Source organism: Entelurus aequoreus, linkage group LG10 (assembly GCF_033978785.1).
Source record: "Entelurus aequoreus isolate RoL-2023_Sb linkage group LG10, RoL_Eaeq_v1.1, whole genome shotgun sequence".
NCBI classification, from domain to species: domain Eukaryota; kingdom Metazoa; phylum Chordata; class Actinopteri; order Syngnathiformes; family Syngnathidae; genus Entelurus; species Entelurus aequoreus.
The window spans coordinates 36,105,285-36,131,600 of record NC_084740.1 but is presented as its reverse complement, the minus strand read 5'-3'; the positions used below and the strand labels follow the sequence as shown (position 1 = coordinate 36,131,600).

The following is a 26,316-nucleotide window of genomic DNA, read 5'->3' as shown; positions in this document are numbered from 1 at the left end:
TGACATTATGTTCTTTACAAGTGTATGTAAACTTTTGACCACGACTGTAGCTGCATAAGCTACTTAGCTCTCTGTGATCGAGGCGCAGCTAAAAATAGTTTCACTGTGTTAGCAATTATTATAACAGTATTGTTAATACTTGGTTAATATTAGAGATGTCCGATAATGGCTTTTTGCCAATATCCGATATTCTGATATTGTCCAACTCTTTAATTACTGATACCGATATCAATCGATACCGATATATACAGTCGTGGAATTAACACATTATTATGCCTAATTAGGACAACCAGGTATGGTGAAGATAAGGTCCTTTTTTTTTAAATTTATAAAATAAGATCAATAAATTAAAAACATTTTCTTGAATAAAAAAGAAAGTAAAAAAATATAAAAACAGTTACATACAAACTAGTAATTAATGAAAATGAGTAAAATGAACTGTTAAAGGTTAGTACTATTAGTGGACCAGCAGCACGCACAATCATGTGTGCTTACGGACTGTATCCCTTGCAGACTGTATTGATATACACTACCGTTCAAAAGTTTGGGGTCACATTGAAATGTCCTTATTTTTGAAGGAAAAGCACTGTACTTTTCAATGAAGATAACTTTAAACTAGTCTTAACTTTAAAGAAATACACTCTATACATTGCTAATGTGGTAAATGACTATTCTAGCTGCAAATGTCGGGTTTTTGGTGCAATATCTACATAGGTGTATATAGGCCCATTTCCAGCAACTATCACTCCAGTGTTCTAATGGCACAATGTGTTTGCTCATTGGCTCAGAAGGCTAATTGATGATTAGAAAACCCTTGTGCAATCATGTTCACACATCTGAAAACAGTTTAGCTCGTTACAGAAGCTACAAAACTGACCTTCCTTTGAGCAAATTGAGTTTCTGGAGCATCACAATTGTGGGGTCAATTAAACGCTCAAAATGGCCAGAAAAAGAGAACTTTCATCTGAAACTCGACAGTCTATTCTTGTTCTTAGAAATGAAGGCTATTCCACAAAATTGTTTGGGTGACCCCAAACTTTTGAACGGTAGTGTATATTGATATATAATGTAGGAACCAGAATATTAATAACAGAAAGAAACAACCCTTTTGTGTGAATGAGTGTAAATGGGGGAGGAAGGTTTTTTGGGTTGGTGCACTAATTGTAAGTGTATCTTGTGTTTTTTATGTTGATTTAATAAAAAAATAAAATAAAATAAAATAAAAACAGATACCGATAATAAAAAAAAACGATAGCAATATTTTCCGATATTACATTTTAAAGCATTTATCGGCCGATAATATCGGACATCTCTAGTTAATATTCAGGTCATGACATGTAAATGGAGAATTGTTGGTGGTTTTTGGATATTTTATTAGAGGACTTTATGGGCGCAATAGAGTACTCTCATCAGCTGCATTGTTAGCCACCTTGTACTTGCCGTATCTTACGAATTTGAATGCATAAAAAAAGAAAAGCATATGTGTTCTTGTCTTAAATAGGGATTATGAATGATAGGCAAAATTCCAATAAAAAGTGCAGTTCGCCTTGAAAGTGTGTTTTTGGAACTAGTAAATCTTTTTTGTGTAACTGAACTTGAACATGTTACCTCAGCTCCTAAGAAAGTCCTAACTTGTAAGGGTCTCACCAGTATGGGGTAAACTCCATGTGGGCGTCAAAGAAGCCCGTGACCTCGGCGGTGGCCACCTTCCAGCCTTCTAATCTGGCCCTAATCAGACCCTCCCTCCTCTGGTTCCTCACGATCTTGACCAGGCCACCGTAGCGCTTCTTCATGTATTCCTCCAGAGGTTCTTTCAGCTGCTCTGCAAACCATAAAAAAACAACGCTGTCATTCATTCATTCTCAATCATGCAAAGTCTCAAACCTGTCGCTCGCAGGGCACGGCATTTTCCACGACACGCAATGTATAGAACACAGATGTGCCAGTCATTAACGGGTAAAGCTAAACCTTCAGTGACACTTTTTAGTGTCCCGTAATTAGAAGACGCAAGCATGCGTCCTGTACTGTACCGAGCTGAAAAGGTACGCACTCTGCCCCGTATTACCTTGAGAATAAAAAAATAGTGTGAAAAAATATCAGTGGATTCCATTGACAGCATCTTCACAGGCTAAGCCAGTCGGTGACGGCTACAGAATCTATCCAACTCACTGCCGTTCAACTTTTCCGACTTTTTTTACTTACAGTAGCTCGTCTTATCCGCCTAGCTTCTGGTCTTCAGACTTGAAACGTGACTTTTTAATCGCAGTGACATTTTGTCTGATTAAAAAAACCCAAAACAAGGAAGTGGAGTTAGTTCGGAGCTCCTTTTTGTCTGACGGGGAAACTCCATGTAGGGTTGCACTTTGCAATTGACACGTCACGTATTTGCCGGGACATCCCGTATATTGGACTACATTGGTTTGTTTCATATGAGACCTCAGCGGTCCTATATACTGACTATTATGTTTGGACCTGTTACGCCAGGGGTGTCCAAAGTGCGGCCAGGGGGCCATTTGCGGCCCGCAGCTAATTGTTTACCGGCCCGCCACACATTCTGGAAATGCTATTGCAAAAATGTAAAAAACATTTAAAAAAGTGGAATGAGGTGAAATCTAACTAGAAAAAGTTGCAATGTTGACACAAAGCTACCATGCAGGCTTTTTTTCCCTTTTGTCTATCTTTCTTTTTTCTTTTTTTGCCATTGCTCCAAAAAAAAAATTAAATCAATGTTATAATGAATTATTGACCTATTCAAGGCTCCAATTATTTCAAATATTTCACTTTAAAATGTTTTATGTGGGAAATATTGCATATATTGTGTGGTTGTCATACAAAAACATCAACATTTTTTTTGACAAAAGAGCATAAAACAAACAAAATAATAGTTCAAACGTAAAATCGACAATCGAAGTTGAGCTCGTAACTTAAGTGTTGAAAGTAAAAAAAAACTAATAAAAATGTAGCACTTTCTGAGTGGGGCACCTTTTGGATCCCAAATATATTTAATGGGATTTTATTTATCTTTTCACTGTGATTACTCAAAAATAATAATGAATTAAAATCAATGGTGTCCTGCATTATTGATATTTTTAAGGCTCTAATTACGTCACATCAAAAATTGCTTTCTGAATGTTTTGGGCAGTGGGGGAAATACTGCATATTTCAGTTTTATTATAAAAAAACTAAGTTGTCTTTGACAGAAAAGGCATAAAAGCTTTTTGTTTTTTTAAACTTTATATCAACCTGAAGTTGAAAAACTGTACAGATTTACTGTAAGCGTTATATAAATAAAAAAATAATAATTTGACTTGTTTTTAAACATTTTAATGACTTAGACCAGGGGTCACCAACCTTTTTGAAACCAAGAGCTACTTCTTGGGTACTGATTAATGCGAAGGGCTACCAGTTTGATACACACTTAAATAAATTGCCAGAAATAGCCAATTTGCTCAATTTACCTTTAACTCTATATTATTATTAATAATTAATGATATTTACACTTAATTGAACGGTTTAAAAGAGGAGAAAACACGAAAAAAATGACAATTAAATTTTGAAACATAGTTTATCTTCAATTTTGACTCTTTAAAATTCAAAATTCAACCGAAAACAAGAAGAGAAAAACTAGCTTATTCGAATCTTTTTGAAAAAATTTAAAAAAGAATTTATGGAACATCATTAGTAATTTTTCCTGATTAAGATTAATTTTAGAATTTGGATGACATGTTTTAAATACGTTAAAATCCAATCTGCACTTTGTTAGAATATATAACAAATTGGACCAAGCTATATTTCTAACAAAGACAAATCGTTATTTCTTCTACATTTTCCAGAACAAAAATTTTAAAAGAAATTCAAAAGACTTTGGAATAAGATTTAAATTTGATTGTACAGATTTTCTAGATTTGCCAGAATAATTTTTTTGCATTTTAATCATGATAAGTTTGAAGAAATATTTCACAAATATTCTTCGTCGAAAAAAGAGAAGCTAAAATGAAGAATTAAATTAAAATGTATTTATTATTCTTTACAATAAAAAAAAAAAAATTACTTGAACATTGATTTAAATTGTCAGGAAATAAGAGGAAGGAATTTAAAAGGTAAAAAGGTATATGTGTTTAAAAATCCTAAAATCATTTTTAAGGTTGTATTTTTTCTCAAAAATTGTCTTTCTGAAAGTTATAAGAAGAAAAGTAAAAAAAATAATGAATTTATTTAAACAAGTGAAGACCAAATCTTTAAAATATTTTCTTGGATTTTCAAATTCTATTTGAGTTTTGTCTCTCTTAGAATTAAAAATGTCGAGCACAGCGAGACCAGCTTGCTAGTAAATAAATAAAATTAAAAAAATAGAGGCAGCTCACTGGTAAGTGCTGCTATTTGAGCTATTTTTAGAACAGGCCAGTGGGCTACTCATCTGGTCCTTACGGGCTACCTGGTGTCCGCGGGCACCGCGTTGGTGACCCCTGACTTAGACCCTTTATGGTCCCCGGAGCTCTAAAGGTAAAAAACAAACAAAATCCATATATTTTGATATGGTTTGAAAATGAAAAATATCACAATGGCCCCCGCATGCTTTAATTTTTCCGTGTGCGGCCCTCAGTGGAAAAAGTTTGGACACCCCTGTGTTACGCCAAGTCTTTCATTGTTTTGGTTGTGTTTGGTTCTGCTGTTTTTGGTTTTCACTTCCAGTCCTGCGCTCTTATTTTGGTAGCGCTTCCTGTTTTGTTGGTGCTTCCCTTTGCGCCTGTCCCCTGAGCACTTTTTCCCACACCTGTTTTCTGTTGGCAATTAGGACTATTTAAGTTGAGCCTGAGACACTATTCTTTGTCGGGACTTTGTTTGTTTGATGATCGTTAATGGACAGATGCGCTATCTGTGGACGCCATGTTGGCTCCACATTTGTTGGAAGTTTTGCTGTTCCAGCATTCTGTTTGTTTTGTATTCTCCGGTGCCCTCCTAGCGGCACTCGTCTTTGGTTTATTTGAGCCACTTTAAACACGTTTAACCTGCACACTGCCTCCTCGGCTATCTGCATCTTGGGAACACGCCATTTATCGGCGTCATGCGACCTGAGCGTTACACATCAACTCTCGCAATTACAGCGGACGACTTTCTACAGGTCCTAGATCAGATAAAACGTCAGTGGCAGATCATGTGCCAATCAAACCACCTGCCATCCAATTACAATACATTCCCGTTTGTCCACTAATTTGAAGGTAACTCATTGTTTCTCATTGTATCCCATTGGGTTGAGTTTTTTTCTTGCCCTGATGTGGGATCTGAGCCGAGGATGCCGTCGTGGCTTGTGCAGCCCTTTAAGTTCATCATCCAATACTTGTATTGCTCAGAAAAGTTTTCTCATGGTTGTTGTTTATTATTAAGTGTTAACTTTAGCACTTTATGCGGCCCTGGTGTTTTACTTTAGCCAGGGCCGGCCCGTGGCAAAGGCCGTATAGGCAAATGCTAAGGGCGCCGTCCATCAGGGGGCGCCACGCCAGTGCCACAAATGTTGGAGGAAAAAAAAAAAAAGTTGGTACTATTATTTCTAAATACAAAAAATAATCCCACGTTAATTAAAATGCAAAGTAAAGCCTATGTAATAGAAATATTATTTGTTACAACATTACGCCCCCCCCAACCCCCGCACACTGCGCCCCCTCCTTTCCCGTATCATGACTCTTTTTGGACGTCACCACATCAAAAAATCAACACAAGATGTCAAAACGGCCAAAACTGTCAGGTGCCCAGGGAAGAAAAAATAGAAAAGAGGAGGAGGAGAAACGAGAAAAAGACAGAGGTAGCAGGTAGGTAGCGTTAGCCTACATGAAATTATTTGTCTGTTACAGAATGTGATAGTAACTTGGCTTTTTAGCATTAAGCTAATGTTACATGATTCGGCAATTGCTAATCAATAAATAGCTAGTTCTGTTTTAACGTCGGGTTAATATTGTGGAGGGGGCTAAATTGTTATGGAAAATAATAATGTAACGTTAGGTAATTACAGTACTCCCACCTTACGTTCCTCAGGGAACCAGATTGCCTAGGGCGCCAGATTGGTTAGGGCCAGGCCTGACTTTAGCAAATAAAACAGACTGCATCTGTTCAAGTCCGTCATAAACAACAATTTAATGGCACTTTTTTGGTTATATATTTATATTTATAATAATGTAATGACTTCAAATGAAAATACCTCAAGTTAAGGGCATATGTCAGTACTTTTAGGTGACATTAAAATAGATTATTTAATTACAGATTCATTATTGTTTAATGTCTTGACAGAGCCAGAAAAGGTGCCGCAGATTATAGCTGCCGATTAGATGCCATGCTGCATGTTGCACAACATCGCAAAATGCCACGGGTCGGAGCATGGTGCCATGGATGTAGAGCAGGCCTGGGCAATTATTTTGACTCGGGGGCCACATTTACAGAAAAAAATGTGTCTGGGGGCCGGTATATCTATTTTTAGGGACACTTAATACAAAACTTCACAATAATGTCTGATTGAATGCTAAAAACGTTACGACCAGTGTTGGGTTAGTTACTGAAAACCAGTAACTAGTTACAATTACTAGTTACTTTATTTCAAAAGTAACTCAGTTACTAACTCAGTTACTTACACCAAAAAGTAATGCGTTACTGTGAAAAGTAACTATTTAGTTACTTCTTTTCCCCCCCCCCCTTTTTTTAAGGCTCCCATTAATGCCCTTTTAGCCTTCATTTCAGTATTGTTATTGCACTGGAGAATAATATAATCTGTTGATCAACTTGACATGCATTTGCATCACTGAACTCAGAAAGCAATGTGCTCTACAGACAACACACAAAGACAAAGATATGTTTCAAAGGGCCAATTTATTTCAGGCCAGAAAAAATTGACAAAACTATTTTAAATAGCTGCAACATAATGACACTTTAACTTTAACTCTAAGTAGATAGGATCTTTGATCCAAGACACAGCTTACATTTAACTAAAATGTTATTTTCTTTGTGCTCGACAAAAGAAAAGTATTGAGAATGTCTCCATGTTAAAAAACTCGACTTCTGGCTTCACCATGATGTCTTGTTAGTTGTTATGAGAGTAGCGTATGTGTGTGTGTGTGTGTGTGGCCCTTTAAGATATGACAACATGTGAGGTGAGTGACGTCAGTGAGTGAGTGGGCGAGAGAGGTGAGGGAGCGGCGACAGTGAGTGCGTGCAGGTGTTCTAGCTTGGTGGATGGCTGCGTCCAATAAAGTCACAAAGTTGCAACAAACCGCCGGTCTCGTCATTCACCCTCAGCTGCGGGGAGGCGTGCTTTCCCCCACCCACAGAAAGCACGGCTCTTATTTTCCACCGGAGCGCTCCAATAAAACACAATCAGATCTTCAGTTTCTAGCCGATACTACATAAAAATAACGTAAAATAACGCAGTAACGCATCATGCAGTAACGGTAACTGAGTTACTGTATATAAAAAAATAACGCGTTAGATTACTAGTTACCGCCGAAACTAATGGCGTTACAGTGACGCGTTATTCCCAACACTGGTTACGACAGGCCGCCTTAAAAAATGTAATGGACTTTTACATTTTTCTATGAACGATAAAACACTGAATATTGACAAAATATGAATGTCACACCCCCTTTCGATCGACATACTTTACAATCAAGTGAAACGCAACAAAAATGCAACAAACAGTGAAATATGAACGCGAAGGGTACAAAATAAACCCACCTACAATCTGATATATCTGATATATCACTAAGATTTAGAACTTTGTTGTAAAAAGCTCCTTCCGCGTCTGTGGAAACGCTTCCCGCCCTCACTGCTTGGTGCCTCGTCTGAGCTGCTGTGACGTAGATGACCATAGTAACTAGTTAGATGACCATAGTAACTAGTTAGATGACCATAGTAACTGGTATATCATCCATAAGCGCAGATTCCAAGCATGTAAAGACTTAGTATAGTTGAAGACTTACGGTCATTAGAAAACATCACTGCACATCATAATGGCAGCTACACTTTACATCTTAAACATCTAAAATAATTGTTTGGAAACGTCCGGCGGGCCAGATTGAAAAGCTTAACGGGCCGCATGTGGCCCCCGGGCCTTAATTTGCCCAGGTCTGATGTAGAGGGAAATGAGTGTTTCAATGGTGACAGCCGGTAGTATACACAATTACCTCATTCAAGTAGGGCGCTTTTGCACTTGTTATCAATTGCGCATGAAGTCTTAATAGATCACACTTAACATGTCCACTATTTTAATAGTTTGCCCTCACTATTTACTAATTGTTATTGGGGCTCTTAGTCAATTAGACCCATAGAGGGTCTGAGTCAAATAGTATAAAGCAGGGGTGTCCAAAGTGCGGCCCGGGGGCCATTTGCGACCCGCAGCTAATTGTTTACCGGCCCGCCACACATTCTGGAAATGCCATTTCAAAAATTCCAAAAAACATTAAAAAAGTGGAATGAGGTGAAATCTAACTAGAAAAAGTTGCAATGTTGACACAAGGCTGTTTTTTTTTCTTTTTTTGCCATTGTAAATAAAACAAAAAACAATGTTATAATGAATTATTGACCTATTCAAGGCTCCAATTATTTCAAATATTTCACTTTAAAATGTTTTATGTGGAAAATATTGCATATATTGTGTGGTTGTCATACAAAAACATCAACTTTTATTTGACAAAAGAGCATAAAACAAACAAAATAATAGTTCAAACGTAAAATCGACAGATATATCTGAAGTTGATCTCGTAACTTAAGTGTTGAAAGTAAAAAAAATAAAAATAAAAATGTATCACTTTATGAGTGGGTCACCTTTTGGATCCCAAATATATTTAATAGGATTTTATTTATCTTTTCACTGTGATTACTCAAAAATATTAATGAATTAAAATCAATGGTGTCCTGCATTATTGATCTTTTTAAGGCTTCAATTACTTCACATCAAACATTGCTTTCTGAATGTTTTGGGCAATGGGGGAAATACTGCATATTTCAGTTTTATTATAAAAAACAAAGTTGTTGTTGACAGAAAAGGAATAAAACCTTTTATTAATTTTTTTTAACTTTATATCAACCTGACGTTGATATACTGTAGAGATTTACTATAAGCGTTAAATAAATACAAAATAATAATTGATTTGTTTTTAACATTTTAATGACTAAAGTAAATCTGATATGTGCATCTACATCAGGGGTCACCAACCTTTTTGAAACCAAGGGCTACTTCTTGGGTACTGATTAATGCGAAGGGCTACCAGTTAGATACACACTTAAATAAATTGCCAGAAGTAGCCAATTTGCTCAATTTACCTTTAACTCTGTTATTATTAATAATAAATGATATTTATCTTTGTGGAAACACTGATCATCTTAATGATTTCTCACAATAAATGTATATAGAAACAGATAAATATAAATTTGCAACACTTTATTTTTATATTTTCTCTATAAGTGCACATTTTTCAAATTGAACATTTTCAAATGATCACTTCTAAGACAGTCTTGTGAAATCACAATATCCCATTTTAACTAGCTAGCCACTAACATTTTTTAAGAAATCATGAATTACTTTGCACCATGTTTGTACAAATAATAACTCATGTAAAATACAAAAGTAAACTCTCAAATTTTTAAATCATGTCACACTTTGAACTGGACACCAAACCTGTTATCTGTTTCTTTGTCAGTTAGTGGGAAGCCTGGCATTGCATGCTGTTAACTAGTGTGTTGTACTCTGGTGTGTAACTTGACACTGCAACTCTGAGTGAGTCTTGCAGATGTGCATCAGTGAGGCGTGTTCTGTGTTTGCGGAACCTTCTTAATCTTTTGGACATATTTTCACAGCAATCTGGCCTTAAGCTTAATTATGATAAATGTAAAATGTTAAGGATCGGAAATCTAAGGGGAACGTCCTTTCGAATGGAATGCAAAGTGTTTTGTTTATAAATTATATGCAATCTGTTGTGTTCCCTAATTTTTTTTCTGTGTACATGAATGAAGGTGTGTGTTGCTGAGTCCGACTTGGACATTATCTGGACTGGGCCTGGTTTAAAAAACCCTTTAAAAAAATCTAATTTCATTGACAACCTGGTCTGTTGAAGATAAGGCCCTTTTTTAAAAAAATAAAATAAAATAAGATAAATAAATAAAAAACATTTTCTTGGATAAAATAGAAAGTAAAACAATATAAAAATAATTACATAAAAAATAGTAATTAATGAAAATGTTAGTGGACCAGCAGCCTATACAATCATGTGTGCTTCAGGGACTGTGTCCCTTGCAGATGTGTTGTCTATGTTGTGGGAACCAGAATATTGGTAGCAGAAAGAAATAACCCCTTTTGTGTGGATGAGTGTGCATGGGGGAGGTTGTTTGGGTTGATGCACTGTGAAAGTGTATCTTGTGTTTTTCTATGCAGATTTAATTTAAAAAAAAAAAAAAAAAAAAAAAAAAGTTTTGTTTTTTTTTACATTTTTTTTAAAAAATTTTTTTAGAACAGGCCCGCGGGCGACACATCTGGTCCTTACGGGCGACCTGGTGCCCGCGGGCACCGCGTTGGTGACCCCTGATCTACATCAACTATATGATTTGCATGAGAAGCTGGACAGGACAACAACAAAAAAACATTTTAATGACTTAGACCCTTTATGGTCCCCGGGAGCCCTAAAGGTAAAAAAGACAAAAAAATAATCCATATATTTTGTTATGGTTTGATTATGAAAAATATCAAAATGGCCCAAGCATGCTTTAATTTTTCCGTGTGCGGCCCTCAGTGGAAAAAGTTTGAACACCCCTGGTATAAAGAGTTTCCCTCAAAAGAAAGGGTCAAACAACCAGGCCAACAAGCTGGTGTCTCTTATTTATTTTTCATGAAGTCAACAAGTCTAGTCCCAAACCTTTCCCTCGCCCTCAAAATTGCCGATCATTAAACTCTCATAATGACAAACCTGTCTGTCTTGTTTGCTTAGAAACGGTGTTCAGGGCGGTTGATGTCAGCAAAAGTGTCAACATGCTAAGAATGCTCATGTGAACGTCATTCACACATGGTGTAAAATGTCACATCTGTCACCTGCTTGCGGCTTGTTAGCATGTTTTTAGCTTGTTAGCATGTTTTTAGCCCTGCAGACGCTACTTTGAAATATGAGGACTGCATCGCTTGTGCCCTCAACTCATCCAAACTTTTTCCACTGAGAGCCGCATACTGAAAAATTAAAGCATACAGTGGCCATTTTCTTATTTTTCATTTTCAAAACCAATACACATTTTTTTTTTACCTTCAGGGCTGACCTCAAGTTTGGTCCCGAGGACCCAAAAGGGTCTCAGTCATAAACATTTTCAAAATAAATTATATGTTGTTTACTTTTATTTGTATTATTGGTTGATCTCTAGATAAACATGAGGTATATTTGTTGACATTAAGTAAGATGAATAAATAAAATAAAAATGTTTATTCCATTTTTTTCAAAGAAAACCCTGGTTTTTTTAAGGCAATCACACAAAATATGCAATATCCCCCATCCTCAAAAATAAATAAATTCAAATTGGAATATTTGATGTGAACTAATTAGAGCAGTGGTTCTTAACCTTGTTGGAGGTATGGAACCCCACCAGTTTCATATGCGCATTCACCGAACCCTTCTCTAGTGAAAAATAAAATGTTTTTTTTCAAATTCAAGACAAAGTTATATGTTTTTGGTAACACTTTAGTATGGGGAACATATTCTAAGTAACAAAGACTTTAATTTAGAGTTATTTGGTTAGGGTTAGAGGGTTAGGGCCAGGATTAGAGGGTTAGGGTTATAATAAGGCCATGCCGAATAAGGCATTAATAAGTACTTAATAATGACTAGTTAAGAGCCAATATGTTACTAATTTGCATGTTAATAAGCAACTAATTAATGGTGAATATGTTCCCCATACTAAAGCGTTACCATGTTTTTTTTTACGGGTGCACAAAATGAACCGTGCATGAACATCACCTTGTTTAAACAACAAAACCAACACAGTGCATAAACTCACAACAAATTACACACCTGCAAATCAGTGTGACTTCTGCTGTTGCCGTATCCGTAATACGCCGATAGGGAGAAGTTTTTATTTACACGATGAGTCGGGTGTGTTTTGACCTCCACCGAACCCCTGAGCTCGACTCACCGAACCCCTAGGGTTCGATCGAACCCAGGTTAAGAACCACCGAATTAGAGCCTTAAATAGGTAAATCATTCATAACAACCTTTATTTGAATTCATTAATATTTTTAAACAATGACAGTTTAAAAAAATGCCACTAAAATTCTCGGAATACAAAAGGGTCCCACTCCTAAAAGTGTTAAAAATAAGTAACTTTCAACACTTAAGTCTCTAGAACCGGGGTCGGGAACCTTTTTGGCTGAGAGAGCCATGAAAGTCCAATATTTTAAAATGTATTTCCGTGAGAGCGATATAATATTTTTTAACACTGAATACAACTAAATGTGTGCATTTTTAAGTAAGACCAACATTTTTAGAGTATAATTAGTCTCTTATTATTTTTAATAACATTGTTATTCTGAAGCTAACCAATAACAAATAAAATACTTCTTACCATTAATGCGACTTCTTGAACAGGTGCGGTAGAAAACGGATGGCTGGATTAAAATGCATGAGAATGTTTTATATTTTGAACGTTATTTTTAACACTGTGATTACCAGCGGAATTATTCCTTACTTATCGTGTTAAGCAAAGTCAGCTAAGATGTATCTGAGAGCCAGGTGCAGTCATCAAAAGAGCCACATCTGGCTCTAGAGCCATAGGTTCCCTACCCCTGCTCTAGATCAACTTCCGATCTATCCGTCAATTATAAGTTTTTATTATTTTTCATGTTTTTTGTTGTTGTTGTCAAAGAAAGCTTTCTTTTTATATGGCAAACACACAAAATATGCAAAATTATACCCCAAAACATTTCAAAGTGGAATATTTGGTGCAAAGTAATTGGAGGTTTAAATAGGTCAACAATTGGTAACAACTTTGATATTGATTCATTTTTATTTTGTTATGATCCGCTGCCCGGATCATATTTCTGTTTACGTTTTCTAGTCATTTGTGTTTTTCTGCTAGTCTTGGACTCCTTTTTAGTATCGGTTTATGCACCTGGTTTGGTTACCATAGTAACTGATTACTTTCACCTGCCGCGGGGGTTCCCGACGCGCACCTGTTTTTCATTACTGTCATTATATAAGCCTGCCTTTTCATTCAGTCTGTGTGGCATCGTAGTTTGTGTTCACACAACAGTTGACGACTTCTGTTCCTGTTCTGTAACCTTGTAGCTTCCACGCTAAAGGCTCTGGTAACCTGCTAGCTTCCACGCTAAAGGCTCTGTTTAGTGTTTTACTCTAGCTCCCACGCTAGCTCCTTTGTTTTGTACTTTTAGTGCTATGAGCACGAGTTTATTTGTTACTACCTGATTTATGCTTTAATAAATCATTGCTTACCTGCAAGCTGTGTCCAAAGCCCGATTTGCATCCCTGAGAGACGAACACCCGCACCCGGTCGTCACATATTTGTTTGAACAATGACAGTTTTAAATGAAAACATGGCAGCTTTTTTGTGTTATTCGAGTCAACGTTGCAAAATCACCTGTTTGCTCTTTTATTCCACGTTATTTTTATTTCTTATTTACCGTATTTTTCGGACTACAAGTCGCAGTTTTTTTCATAGTTTGGCCGGGGGTGCGACTTATACTCAGGAGCGACTTATGTGTGAAATTATTAACACATTACCGTAAAATGTCAAATAATATTATTTTGCTCATTCACGTAAGAGACTAGACCAGGGGTCGGCAACCTTTACCACTCAAAGAGCCATTTTGACCAGTTTCACAAATTAAAGAAAACAATGGGAGCCACAAAACTCTTTTGAAATTTATAATGAAATAACACTGCATACAAAGTTTTTTTTTGCTTTGTGTTATGTATAAACCAGAGGTCTCAGACACAAGGCACGCACCTTAATATGAAAATTGAATGTTAGTGCGGCCCGCGAGTTTTATATGAATGACGCTTGACAGCATCATACTTGCCAACCCTCTCGAATTTTACGGGAGACTCCCGAATTTCAGGGTAACTATTCTCTCGAACATCTGCTGATTTTCAACGTAACAACAATAATAAGGGCGTGCTGTGATGACACAGCATTTTAACGCCCTCTACAACCTGTACAAAAAGCGTGCCGACCCAGTCACATGTTGTATGAGGCTCCTGCTCGCACACGTAAGAGACAGCAAGGCATACTTGGTCAACAACCATACAGGTCACACTGACGGTGGTCGTATAAAACAACTTTAACACTCTTACTAATAAGCGCCACACTGTGAATCCACACCAAACAAGAATGACAAACACATTTCGGGAGAACATCTGCACCGTAACACAACATAAACACAACAGAACAAATACCCAGAATCCCATGCAGCCCTAACTCTTCCGGGCTACATTATACACCCCGGCTACCACCAAACCCCGCCCACCTCAAGGTTAGTTTTGGTTGATATCAACACTTCAGTCATCAACAATTGCATCATCAGAGAAATGGACATTGGAACAGTGTAGGACTGACTTGGTAGGATATGTACAGCAAGTAGTGGACATAGATAGAAAGATCAGAAAGCATAAGAACAAGTATATACATTTGATTATTTATATTTGATTATTTACAATCCGGGGAGGTATGATGTGGAAGGGAGGGTGTTAGTTTAGGGTTGAAGTTGCCTGGAGGTGTTGTTTTAGTGCGGTTTTGAAGGAGGATAGAGATGCCCTTTCTTTTACACCTGTTGGGAGTGCATTCCATATTGATGTGGCATAGAATGAGAATGAGTTAAGACCTTTGTTAGATCGGAATCTGGGTTTAACTTGTTTAGTGGAGCTCCCTCTGGTGTTGTGGTTATGGCGGTCATTTACGTTAAGGAAGTAGTTTGACATGTACTTCGGTATCAGGGAGGTGTAGCGGATTTTATAGACTAGGCTCAGTGCAAGTTGTTTTAGTCTGTCCTCCACCCTGAGCCAGCCCACTTTGGAGAAGTGGGTAGGAGTGAGGTGTGATCTGGGGTGGAGGTCTAGAAGTAATCTGACTAGCTTGTTCTGGGATGTTTGGAGTTTAGATTTGAGGGTTTTGGAGGTCCCCCTTCTGTCTATCCTTCCAGTCAGGGGTTTATTTCTTTTGTTTCTATCTGCAGTTAAGCCCGATGCTATCACGTTAGCTCCGTAGCTAAAGTGTTTCGCCGATGTATTGTCGTGGAGATAAAAGTCACTGTGAATGTCCATTTCGCGTTCTCGACTCTCATTTTCAAGAGGATATAGTATCCGAGGTGGTTTAAAATACAAATCCGTGATCCACAATAGAAAAAGGAGAAAGTGTGGAATCCAATGAGCCAGCTTGTACCTAAGTTACGGTCAGAGCGAAAAAAGATACATCCTGCACTGCACTCTAGTCCTTCACTCTCACGTTCCTCATCCACGAATCTTTCATCCTCGCTCAAATTAATGGGGTAATCGTCACTTTCTCGGTCCGAATCGCTCTCGCTGCTGGTGTAAACAATGGGGAAATGTGAGGAGCCCTTCAACCTGCGACGTCACGCTACTTCCGGTACAGGCAAGGCTTTTTTTTATCAGCGAGCAAAAGTTGCGAACTTTATCGTCGATGTTCTCTACTAAATCCTTTCAGCAAAAATATGGCAATATCACGAAATGATCAAGTATGACACATAGAATGGATCTGCTATCCCCGTTTAAATTAAAAAAATTCATTTCAGTAGGCCTTTAATGTCATGCCAACATGACAGCGGTCATATTTGGGGGGAAAATGTCGGACATTGTTGAGGTTATACAATGAAAGAATTGGAGTGTTTAGCTCACGCACCGTCGTCGCTGTGGTCGTCCACCAGGATGATTTCCTTCAGCAGGTGAGGCGGCGTGTGATTGATGGCTGAGTGCACCGAGCGCAGGATGACCGACAGCGCCTCGTTGACGAAGATGAAGATGAGGGCCATCTGGGGGAGGTTGGTCGGGTAGGTCAATTCTTTGCATCTACACACACAAAAGCAAGAACACAGATGATTTTGAAAGTGCAGGACTCTTTATAGGCCATGGCACTAAATTCAACGTCAAAATCCCGTATTTTCCGGACCATAGGGCGCACCGGATTATAAGGCGCACTGTTGATGAATGGTCTATTTTCTATGTTTTTTCATTTATAAGGCGCACCGGATTGTAGGGCGCATTTAAGGAGTCATATTATTTATTATTTATTTCTAAATGTAAAACACTTCCTTGTGGTCTACATAAGTGGTCCCCATCCACCGGTAACGGTCCGCGGACCGATTGGTACTGGGACGCGCAAGAAATAAAAAAAAAAAGGTTTTTTTTATGTATTTTTTTTATTTATTTTATTAAATCAACATAAAAAACGCAATATATACATTATATATCAATATAGATCAATACAGTCTGCAGGGATACAGTCCGTAAGCACACATGATTGTATTTCTTTATGAAAAAAATAAAATAAATTAAAAAAATTTTTTTTAATGACATTCAGACTTTACTTAAATCAATAACAGAGCAGCATCTCCTCATCATGAAACAACAACACCAGAAATGTGTCCCGTGAAAAAAACGTCCGACCGGAAGTCTAATAACTATAGTTCCTTAGGTGAATAATGTCAACTCACTACACCGGTATGTTTTAGCGCTTTCATGGCGAGTTTACTGACAGATATAAGTAAGAACTTTACACTACTTAATATTAGAAATGGCAACAGCGGAGGATGAATGTCACATAACAAGAAGATAGAGAAAAAGAAGAAGCTTATCAACTACAGTGTCGGCACGGACTACAAAGGCGGACGCGCGCAATTTTTCAAGATTTATGCAGATCCCAAATACAGTTCATCAGGTACCGGAAGGTAAGAAAAGTTGCTTTTGCATAATATCGCAAAACAAAACACCAGATAATATGTCTTACCTTATACACACACCACAGTAATACTTGTATGTTTAATGCGCCGACAATCCATCAAGCGGTGTGGCTTCATAGCTTACCAAAGTCGTACTAAAACATTTTGATAGATTTTTGAGCACCGTGTGGAATGTTCTATATTTTCAATGGAACATTTAAAATGTTGGTGTTGTTTACTTGAGCCATATTGCCATCATAGTGCAACCTACACTTATGTCTACACAAGTAGACACACTTATCACTGGTCACACTTATCATTACACCATTTACCAAATAAAATAGCTTCCAGGTGGGTAAGCTCAACCAAACGTATTCCTTACATTAGGCGCACCGGGTTATAAGGCGCTCTGTCGAGTTTTGAGGAGAAAAAATGGATTTTAAGTGCACCTTATTGGGGCGGTATAGCTCGGTTGGTAGAGTGGCCGTGCCAGCAACTTGAAGGTTCCAGGTTCAATCCCCGCTTCCGCCATCCTAGTCACTGCCGTTGTGTCCATGGGCAAGACACTTTACCCACCTGCTCCCAGTGCCACCCACACTGGTTTAATTGTAATTTAGATATTGGGTTTCACTATGTAAAAGCGCTTTGAATCACTAAAGAAAAGCGCTATATAAATATACTTCACTTCACTTCACTTATAGTCCGGAAAATACGGTAAGTCTTTGTTTTCAACTCTAAATCTCATAACACACATATTGAAATCCTCCAAATTCAGTTGGCCGATACCGGGAATTTTGGTATCGATTCGATACCAAGTGAATAGAGGGCTTGTATCGCCAATACTTTGACTTAATCAATGAAGACTGTAACTTTGTAAATAAGTTAGTTAATTACGACGACGATAACAGGAAAAATATTTTATTCAAATAATGTTTTTTTTACTAAATACGAATAGAGATGTCCGATAATATCGGTCTGCCGATATTATCGGCCGATAAATACGTTAAAATGTAATATCGGAAATTATCGGTATCGTTTTTTTTATTATCAGTATCGGTTGTTTTTTTTTTTTTTTTTTTTTTTTTTATTAAATCCACATAAAAAACACAAGATACACTTACAATTAGTGCACCAACCCAAAAAAACCTCCCTCCCCCATTTACACTCATTCACACTCATTCACACAAAAGGGTTGTTTCTTTCTGTTATTAATTTTCTGGTTCCTACATTATATATCAATACAGTCTGCAAGGGATACAGTCCGTAAGCACACATGATTGTGCGTGCTGCTGGTCCACTAATAATACTAACCTTTAACAGTTCATTTTACAAATTTTCATAAATTACTAGTTTCTATGTAACTGTTTTTATATTGTTTTACTTTCTTTTTTATTCAAGAAAATGTTTTTAATTTATTTATCTTATTTTATTTTATACATTTTTTTTAAAAGTACCTTATCTTCACCATACCTGGTTGTCCAAATTAGGCATAATAATGTGTTAATTCCACGACTGTATATATCGGTTGATATCGGTATCGGTTGATATCGGTATCAGTAATTAAAGAGTTGGACAATATCGGATATCGGCAAAAACCCATTATCGGACATCCCTAAATACGACTATACAAAACAATGCACCACTATCAAATTAATTCAAATAATTCCACACAATAATTTAAGAAAAAAGTTGCAAAATAAGTCACAAAGTAACAAAATTTGAGTGTAAAATTTTGTGCTGTCAAATGATCATTAAAAAAAAAATCTAATTAATCACACTTATGAGATGTGATTAATCATGATTAATCACAGTAAACGTTTGAGTTAACTTGAAAAAAAAATCCCAATATTTTGACAAAAATGCAATTTTTTTGTATTTAAAAAATGATTTTAATAGAACAAATGTCATTTATTTGCTCATAGCAGCTTTATCGAGTACCATCTGGCTTTTGTTTTGACGTCAAATTTGCCGCCTTTCACGTAACCGACCGTGGTTCAAGCAATATAAGGTTAAGGTCAAACTAAACGGGGTGATTAATCTGCGTCGATTCATGATTAATGCACATTTTTTTGTGATTAATCGCATGCGTTAAATCGCTATATTTCACAGCCCTCACAAAAATCTCAACAACACAGCAAAAACAACTTCCACTGCGGGTATTGGCGGAAACTAACGTCAGTAGTAGGCGGAGCAGGGAGGGGGAGGGGCAACGTGTGCCTGAGCGAGCAGCCAAGCGAGCGTTGAAATCTGAGGAAAAGCTTCATACGACAAAAAACCGCAACGCTAGTATCAATCCCATCACACTATTATCGGTCTGATACCAATACCCACCTTGGTATCAATACTATCACTATTCAGATCGATACGCCGACCCCTCCATTTCACTTTTGTACCAGGTTCTTAAGCCAAACATGACTCAAACATGAGTAACAGGAAGGAGTTTTTTTAGCATGAACAAATACATGAAATATAGCCATAAAAGCATGTTGGCATTAAGCACAGTACAGTGATTCAACAAATAAAAATATTTTTAACCTAAACAAAACTAGTGCGAATTGACAAAATGAGGGATTAATTAATTATGATCTGTATTTGATTCATCTAAATAATCTCTTTTTTAATCCCACATAAATAATATTGAGAAAAGCCCTCTTGAGGTATATACATAAAAATGTTATATCATCAAATATACAGAAAACTAAATGAGGGAACCTACTTTGGCTTGTGTAGGATCTGATCGGTGCGATTTCATGTGGACCATCTTGCAAATATTCCAAATTTACCGTAACAGGACTGAGTGAAAACCCCAAATTGATCTCGAAAAGCGCTACCTAAATGTGATGACTGTATTGATTATTATTCATGCTACTACTTCCTGTTTGGGAGCGCACGTTGGAGCTAAACTCACCTGCTGGGTCCGAAACCCGTAATGGTCCGGTCCAGAGAGATTTTGTCGCTCAGGTAGACGTTATAGCCGTACTTTAGGCTCAGATTCTGGGCCATATTCGCCTCGTCTGAGGACAGACGGGACAGGTTGGTGTCTGTGTCCTTGCCCTCAATCAGGCCAAGACTTCTGGACAGATCTAAAGGACAGAACCAGAACATTTTTATTAGTGTGTGTGACTCAGTTCCAGCCAAAGTGAAATAAAGTAGAACCTCTAAAGTCCATAGCACTGCGATGTTGAATTAGGTCCTGGCGTTGAGCGACTCAAACATAACATTGAAACAACATGCTTTTTGACGACGTTTAATCAATGTCGGGTTCTGACGTTGATTTGACCATTGAATTTTTGTCATTTGGCAAACAATATTCTACAACACAAATACAACGTTGAAACAACATGCTTTTTGACGACGTTTAATGAATGTCAGGTTGTGACGTTGATTGGACCATTAAAAAGATTGGTCATTTTCCTACTAATATTCTACAACTCAAACATAATGTTGAAACAACAACTTTGACGTTTAATCAATGTCGGGTTCTGACGTTGATTGGACCATTAAAAAAATTGGTAATTTTCCTACTAATATTCTACAACACAAATGTAACGCTGAAACAACATGCTTTTTGACGTTTAATCAATGTTGGGTTCTGACGTTGATTTGACCATTGGATTTTGGTCATTTTCCAACCAATTCTACAACACAAATACAATGTTGAAACAACATGCTTTTTGACGACGTTTGATCAATGTTGGGTTCTGACTAGGGATGCAACAACTAATCGATTAAAATCGATTATTAAAATAGTTGCCGATTAATTTAGTCATCGATTCGTTGGATCTATGCTATGCGCATTAGCAGAGTTTTTTTTTTTTTTAAATTAAATTAAAATATTTTTTTTTTTTTTTTTTTTTTTTAATAAACCTTTATTTATAAACTGCAACTTGTACAAACAGCTGAGAAACAATAATCAAAATAAGTATGTTGCCAGTATGCTTTTTTTTTCAATAAAATACTGGATAGGATAGAAATGTAGTTTGTCTCTTTTATCCGATTATTAATCGATTAATCAAAGTAATAATCGACAGATTAATCGATTATCAAATTAATCGTTAGTTGCAGCCCTAGTTCTGACGTTGATGTGACATCGAAATTTGGTAATTTCCCTACTAATATTTTACAACACAAATACAACGTTGAAACAACATGCTTTTGGACGACGTTTAATCAATGTTGGGTTCTGACGTTGATTTGACCATTGAATTTTTGTCATTTGGCAAACAATATTCTACAACACAAATACAAAGTTGAAACAACATGCTTTTTGACGACGTTTAATGAATGTCAGGTTGTGACGTTGATTGGACCATTAAAAAAATTGGTCATTTTCCTACTAATATTCTACAACACAAATGTTACGCTGAACCAACATGCTTTTTGACGTTTAATCAATGTTTGGTTCTGACGTTGATTTGACCATTGAATTTTGGTCATTTTCCAACCAACAACACAAATACAATGTTGAAACAACATGCTTTTTGACGACGTTTGATCAATGCTGGGTTCTGACGTTGATGTGACATCGAAATTTGGTAATTTCCCTACTAATATTTTACAACACAAATACAACTTAAAAACAACAATGCTTTTGACGACATTTAATCAATGTTGTGTTCTGACGTTGATTTGACCATAGAAATTTGGTCATTTCACGATCAATATTCTGCAACACAAATACAACGTTGAAACAACATGCTTTTTGACTACGTTTAATCAATGTCAGGTTCTGACTTTGATTTGACCATTGAAAGTTGGTCATTTCCCAATCAATTTTCTACAACACAAATACAACGTTGAAACAACATACTTTTTGACGACATTTAATTAATGCCATGTTGTAACGTTTATTGGACCATTGAAATGTGGTCATTTTCCTACTAATATTCTACAACACAAATGTAACGTTGAAACAACATGCTTTTTGACGTTTAATTAATGTTGGGTTCTGACGTTGATTTGACCATTGAAATTTGGTCATTTCCCAACCAATGCTCTACAACCCAAACATCATGTTGAAACAACATGCTTTTTGACGACGTTTAATCAACGTCGGGTTCTGACATTGATTTGACCATTGAATTTGAGTCATTTCGCAACCAATATTCTACAACACAATTACAACGTTGAAACAACATGCTTTTTGACAACGTTTGTTCAATGTCACGTCGTGATGTTGATTTGACCGTTGAAATGTGGTCATTCGCCAAGTTGGATATAGAGACAAGCTGTACATAGTGTCAATGAACATGTTGATGACTTCATTGACACTATGTACAGCTTGTCTCTATATCCAAGTTGGATATAGAGACAAGCTGTACATAGTGTCAATGAACATGTTGATGACTTCATTGACACTATGTACACCTTGTCTCTATATCCAACTTGGCGAATGACCAAATTTCAACGGAACATGTTGATGACTTCATTGACACTATGTACAGCTTGTCTCTATATCCAACTTGGCGAATGACCAAAGCTGTACATAGTGTCAATGAACATGTTGATGACTTCATTGACACTATGTACAGCTTGTCTCTATATCCATAGTGTCAATGAACATGTTGATGACTTCATTGACACTATGTACAGCTTGTCTCTATATCCAACCATAACCAAACCAAGCAGAATAACAACACATAGTGCCACAATCATTGACAACATTTTTACAAACATTATGGGAAATCAAGTCACCAGTGGCCTATTTATATGTGATATCACTGACCATTTACCTGTTTTTACTTTATATGACTGTCATCTCAAGAAAACCAAAGACACTATGGCAAAAATCTCTAAACGAAAAACAACTGAGGAAACAATCTGTGCCCTAAACAATAGTTTAGCAGTTCAGGATTGGACTTCAGTATACAGAGAACCTAATGTGGACAGTGCTTATTGTAATTTTTTAGACATCTTTACTTCCCTGCATAATAAACATTGCCCTGTAAAAGAATATTTTATAAAAGGAAAAAATAAAAATAGCCCTTGGATCACAAAAGGGATAATTAATGCCTGTAAAAAGAAAAACAATCTCTACAAACCTTTCATCAAAATAAAAACAAAAGAAGTCGAACAACGATACAAGAAGTGCAAAAATAAATTAACTGATATTATAAGAACAAGCTAACGGTTATATTATTAAAAAAAACTATACATACTATATATATATACTATAAAAATAATATAAAATGAACTTGGGATGTTTTGAATAGTATAATAAAACAAGGATATTCCAAATGGACATATCCTGATTACTTTATTGATGAAAACGGTGAAGATTATAATATGAGTAATGTAGTAAACAAGTTCAATAGTTTTTTTGTAAATGTTGATCCTAAATTGGCTGTTGATATCCCAGACAATGGAGTTACAAAATCAACTATTGAACAGAATTCTTCGTCATTCTTCCTCTCAGCTACAAATGAGCAGGAAGTGACAAACATTGTGCGGAAGTGTAAAAGTAAGTGCTCCACTGACTGCCATGATATCAACATGATATTGGTTCAAAAGGTTATCCTGAATATTGTAAAACCATTAACTTATATATGTAATTTATCATTCCAGACTGGCTGCTTTCCAAGTCAAATGAAAATCGCTAAAGTAACTCCGCTCTTCAAAAGTGACAGCAAACACGCTTTCACCAATTACAGACCAATCTCTCTTTTGCCTCAGTTCTCAAAAATCTTAGAGAAACTATTTAACTCTCGACTTGAATCCTTTCTTGAGAAGCATCATATAATCAATGACGGTCAGTATGGCTTTAGGTCCAAAAGAACAACTTCAATGGCAATAACTGAAGCTATTGAGGAAATTACTAATGCACTGGAGCATAAAAGATATGCAGTTGGTATTTTTATTGACCTAAAGAAAGCCTTTGATACCATTAATCATTCAATTCTACTAGATAAAATGGGAAGATATGGAATTAGGGGGCTGGCTGGTGACTGGTTAAAAAGTTATTTAACAGGGAGGGTACAGTTTGTTAAAATGGGTAAATTTTTATCTGATACTCTTGGCATTGCTTGTGGTGTCCCCCACGGGTCCGTGTTGGGGCCAAAACTGTTTAATGTATATATTAATGATATGTTTAATACATCCAAGATACTGAAATTTATACTTTTTGCAGACGACACAAATTTATTCTACAGTAGTGATGACTATAATGAGCTCATAAATACAGTAAACACAGAACTAAACATAGTAAAAAAAATGGATGGACACAAATAAATTATCTTTGAATATAAATAAAACTAAGATAGTAATGTTTGGAAATCGCAACATAACGTCTGAACAGAACATAAGTATTGATGGTACCCAAATTGAAATCGTAAATGAGAATACATTTTTGGGAGTAATAATTGATAGTAAACTATCATGGAAACCTCATGTCAGACACATTAAAACAAAAATCTCCAAAAGCCTCTCAATTATAAACAAAGCAAAACTGTACCTCAATGAAAATGCACTCCGTACTCTATACTGCACCTTGGTACTGCCATACCTTACATACTGTGTTGAAGTATGGGGGAATACTTACCAAAACACAATTCATCCTCTGATCATATTACAGAAAAGAGCAGTGTGGATCATTCACAACGTTGGTTATTTAGAACATACTCATAATCTGTTTATGCAATCAACGTTGCTCAAATTTGATGACCTTGTTAAATATAATACATTAATAATCTTATATAAAGCTTTTAACAAATTATTTCCACCTAATCTACAACGTTTTTTTATAAGACGAGTGCAAGCTCATAACTTGAGAGGCTTTGGATATTTCTTATTGCCGAGAGCTCAAACCACTCGTAAACGTTTTTGTGTGTCTGTATGCGGAGTAAATCTATGGAACAAACTGGACTTACAACACAAGCAATGCCAAACTATTAATCGATTTAAACTATTATACAAACATGAGGTCTGGTTCAAATATAGAGATGAGGCTCTTTAATTTGACCTGCTGTTGTACTCTGTCTCAAAGTGTTAACATGTGCTCAATGTTTCCTTACCATTATTGCTATGTTGTCTATTACCATTATTGCTGTGATGTCTATTACCATTGTTGGTATATTCATTATTCCTACATTGTTGATACAAATGATTGTTACAGTGTAATAATTATTGTTACCTGTGGTATTGCCACTATGATACAACACCTGTATTATAATCCTTGAACAAAGTGAGAGTGAAACTCATGTGAATAATCACTGAATGGAGAACTGGGGGTGGGATTAAATAAGTTATCTTCTTCCCACTCCCTTTCAGGCAAAACTGGACAATAATGCACTATATTAATTTATATTATTATGTTTTGTCAACTTGTACGTCTTTGTCATTGCCTGAAATAAATAAATAAATGAAAAAAAAAAAAAAATGAAACCAACAACGGGGATGTAACGTTAGACATCAACATTGTCTCAATGTACAAATACAACTATTTTGCAACGATGTTTCAAAGTCAGTTTTAAAGGACAAGTATGTATAATCAACGTCTTGTGCCTGCTGGGTTGCCTCCACTACTTCTCTTGTCTAAGCGCTGGCTGCCCTCGCCTGTCCTTGCTTTCTGGATCATTTTTGCTTTGTTTGCTTTGTACTCGACGTGCTGCAGATCATTCCTTATGCTTCCCGTGCACTTCTTTGCTGACCTATTTCTGCTTAGTTTTTCCTAATCAAAGGGGTTTTACTTGCACTTTGCCTGCTGTCTCTGCATCCTGGGTTGCAGCACCACCAACGCCACACCGAAAGCTAACACATTTTCGATGATGGAAAACAATAAAAGGACTTTTGGATTAAGGTAATGCTAATGATAATGCGGTGTAATGATAATATAATAATAATAATAACTTTAATATACAGTCTGCACCTATTAATGCTTTCTGTTTGAATCGACAGTGAGAGTTAGCTGACAAAAGTTAGTCACATGATCAAAAAGTTCTGTCAGGATTGGTTCTGGTTCTACCTTTGTTGTGTACTAACACCGTGTCCTTCAGCTGTGGATGGAGAATGATTTGTAAATCTCGGGTGCAGATGATGGTCCACACGGTCAGCACCGCCACCAACGCCACACCGTTGAGCAGCAGAAGACGTTTCCATCTTCTGACCAGCACCGCCATGAGGAGGTCACCAGGTACGGAGCACAGCAGGGTTCTGATGAAGCAGACGTGGCGAGCTGACGATTCCAAATGCTGCTTGGGAGTCATTAGCACGAGCTGTTGTTTCGTTGAGGGCGGTGTTGTCTGAAGAATGTTAAACATGACGTAAGGCCACACCTTTTTACCTTATTACAGGTACAATTATGATAATTAGAGTCAAGTTCTTCAGGTGTTGAACTCATCAGGTTAAGTTAATAACCTTAACCGTTTCTTACGCCAACTATTTGGTTGTAAGAATAATTG

At 36.6% G+C, this 26,316-nt stretch overlaps 1 protein-coding gene across 2 annotated transcripts in view; it reads right to left on the bottom strand.

Moving 5' to 3' along the window:
* Nucleotides 1–26,066, bottom strand: part of LOC133658520 (polypeptide N-acetylgalactosaminyltransferase 17-like) — a 53,946-nt gene extending 27,880 nt beyond the window's left edge. For both annotated transcript variants that reach the window (XM_062060652.1, XM_062060653.1), the window contains exons 1-4: nucleotides 25,881–26,066; nucleotides 19,830–20,004; nucleotides 15,886–16,052; nucleotides 1,648–1,822 (exon numbers count right to left, since the gene is read on the bottom strand). In XM_062060652.1, the coding sequence (XP_061916636.1) occupies nucleotides 1,648–1,822; nucleotides 15,886–16,052; nucleotides 19,830–20,004; nucleotides 25,881–26,034 (671 nt within the window). In that variant the 5' untranslated portion in view covers nucleotides 26,035–26,066. The remainder of the gene's footprint in view (nucleotides 1–1,647; nucleotides 1,823–15,885; nucleotides 16,053–19,829; nucleotides 20,005–25,880) is intronic.
* Between the last annotated feature and the right edge of the window lie 250 nt (nucleotides 26,067–26,316).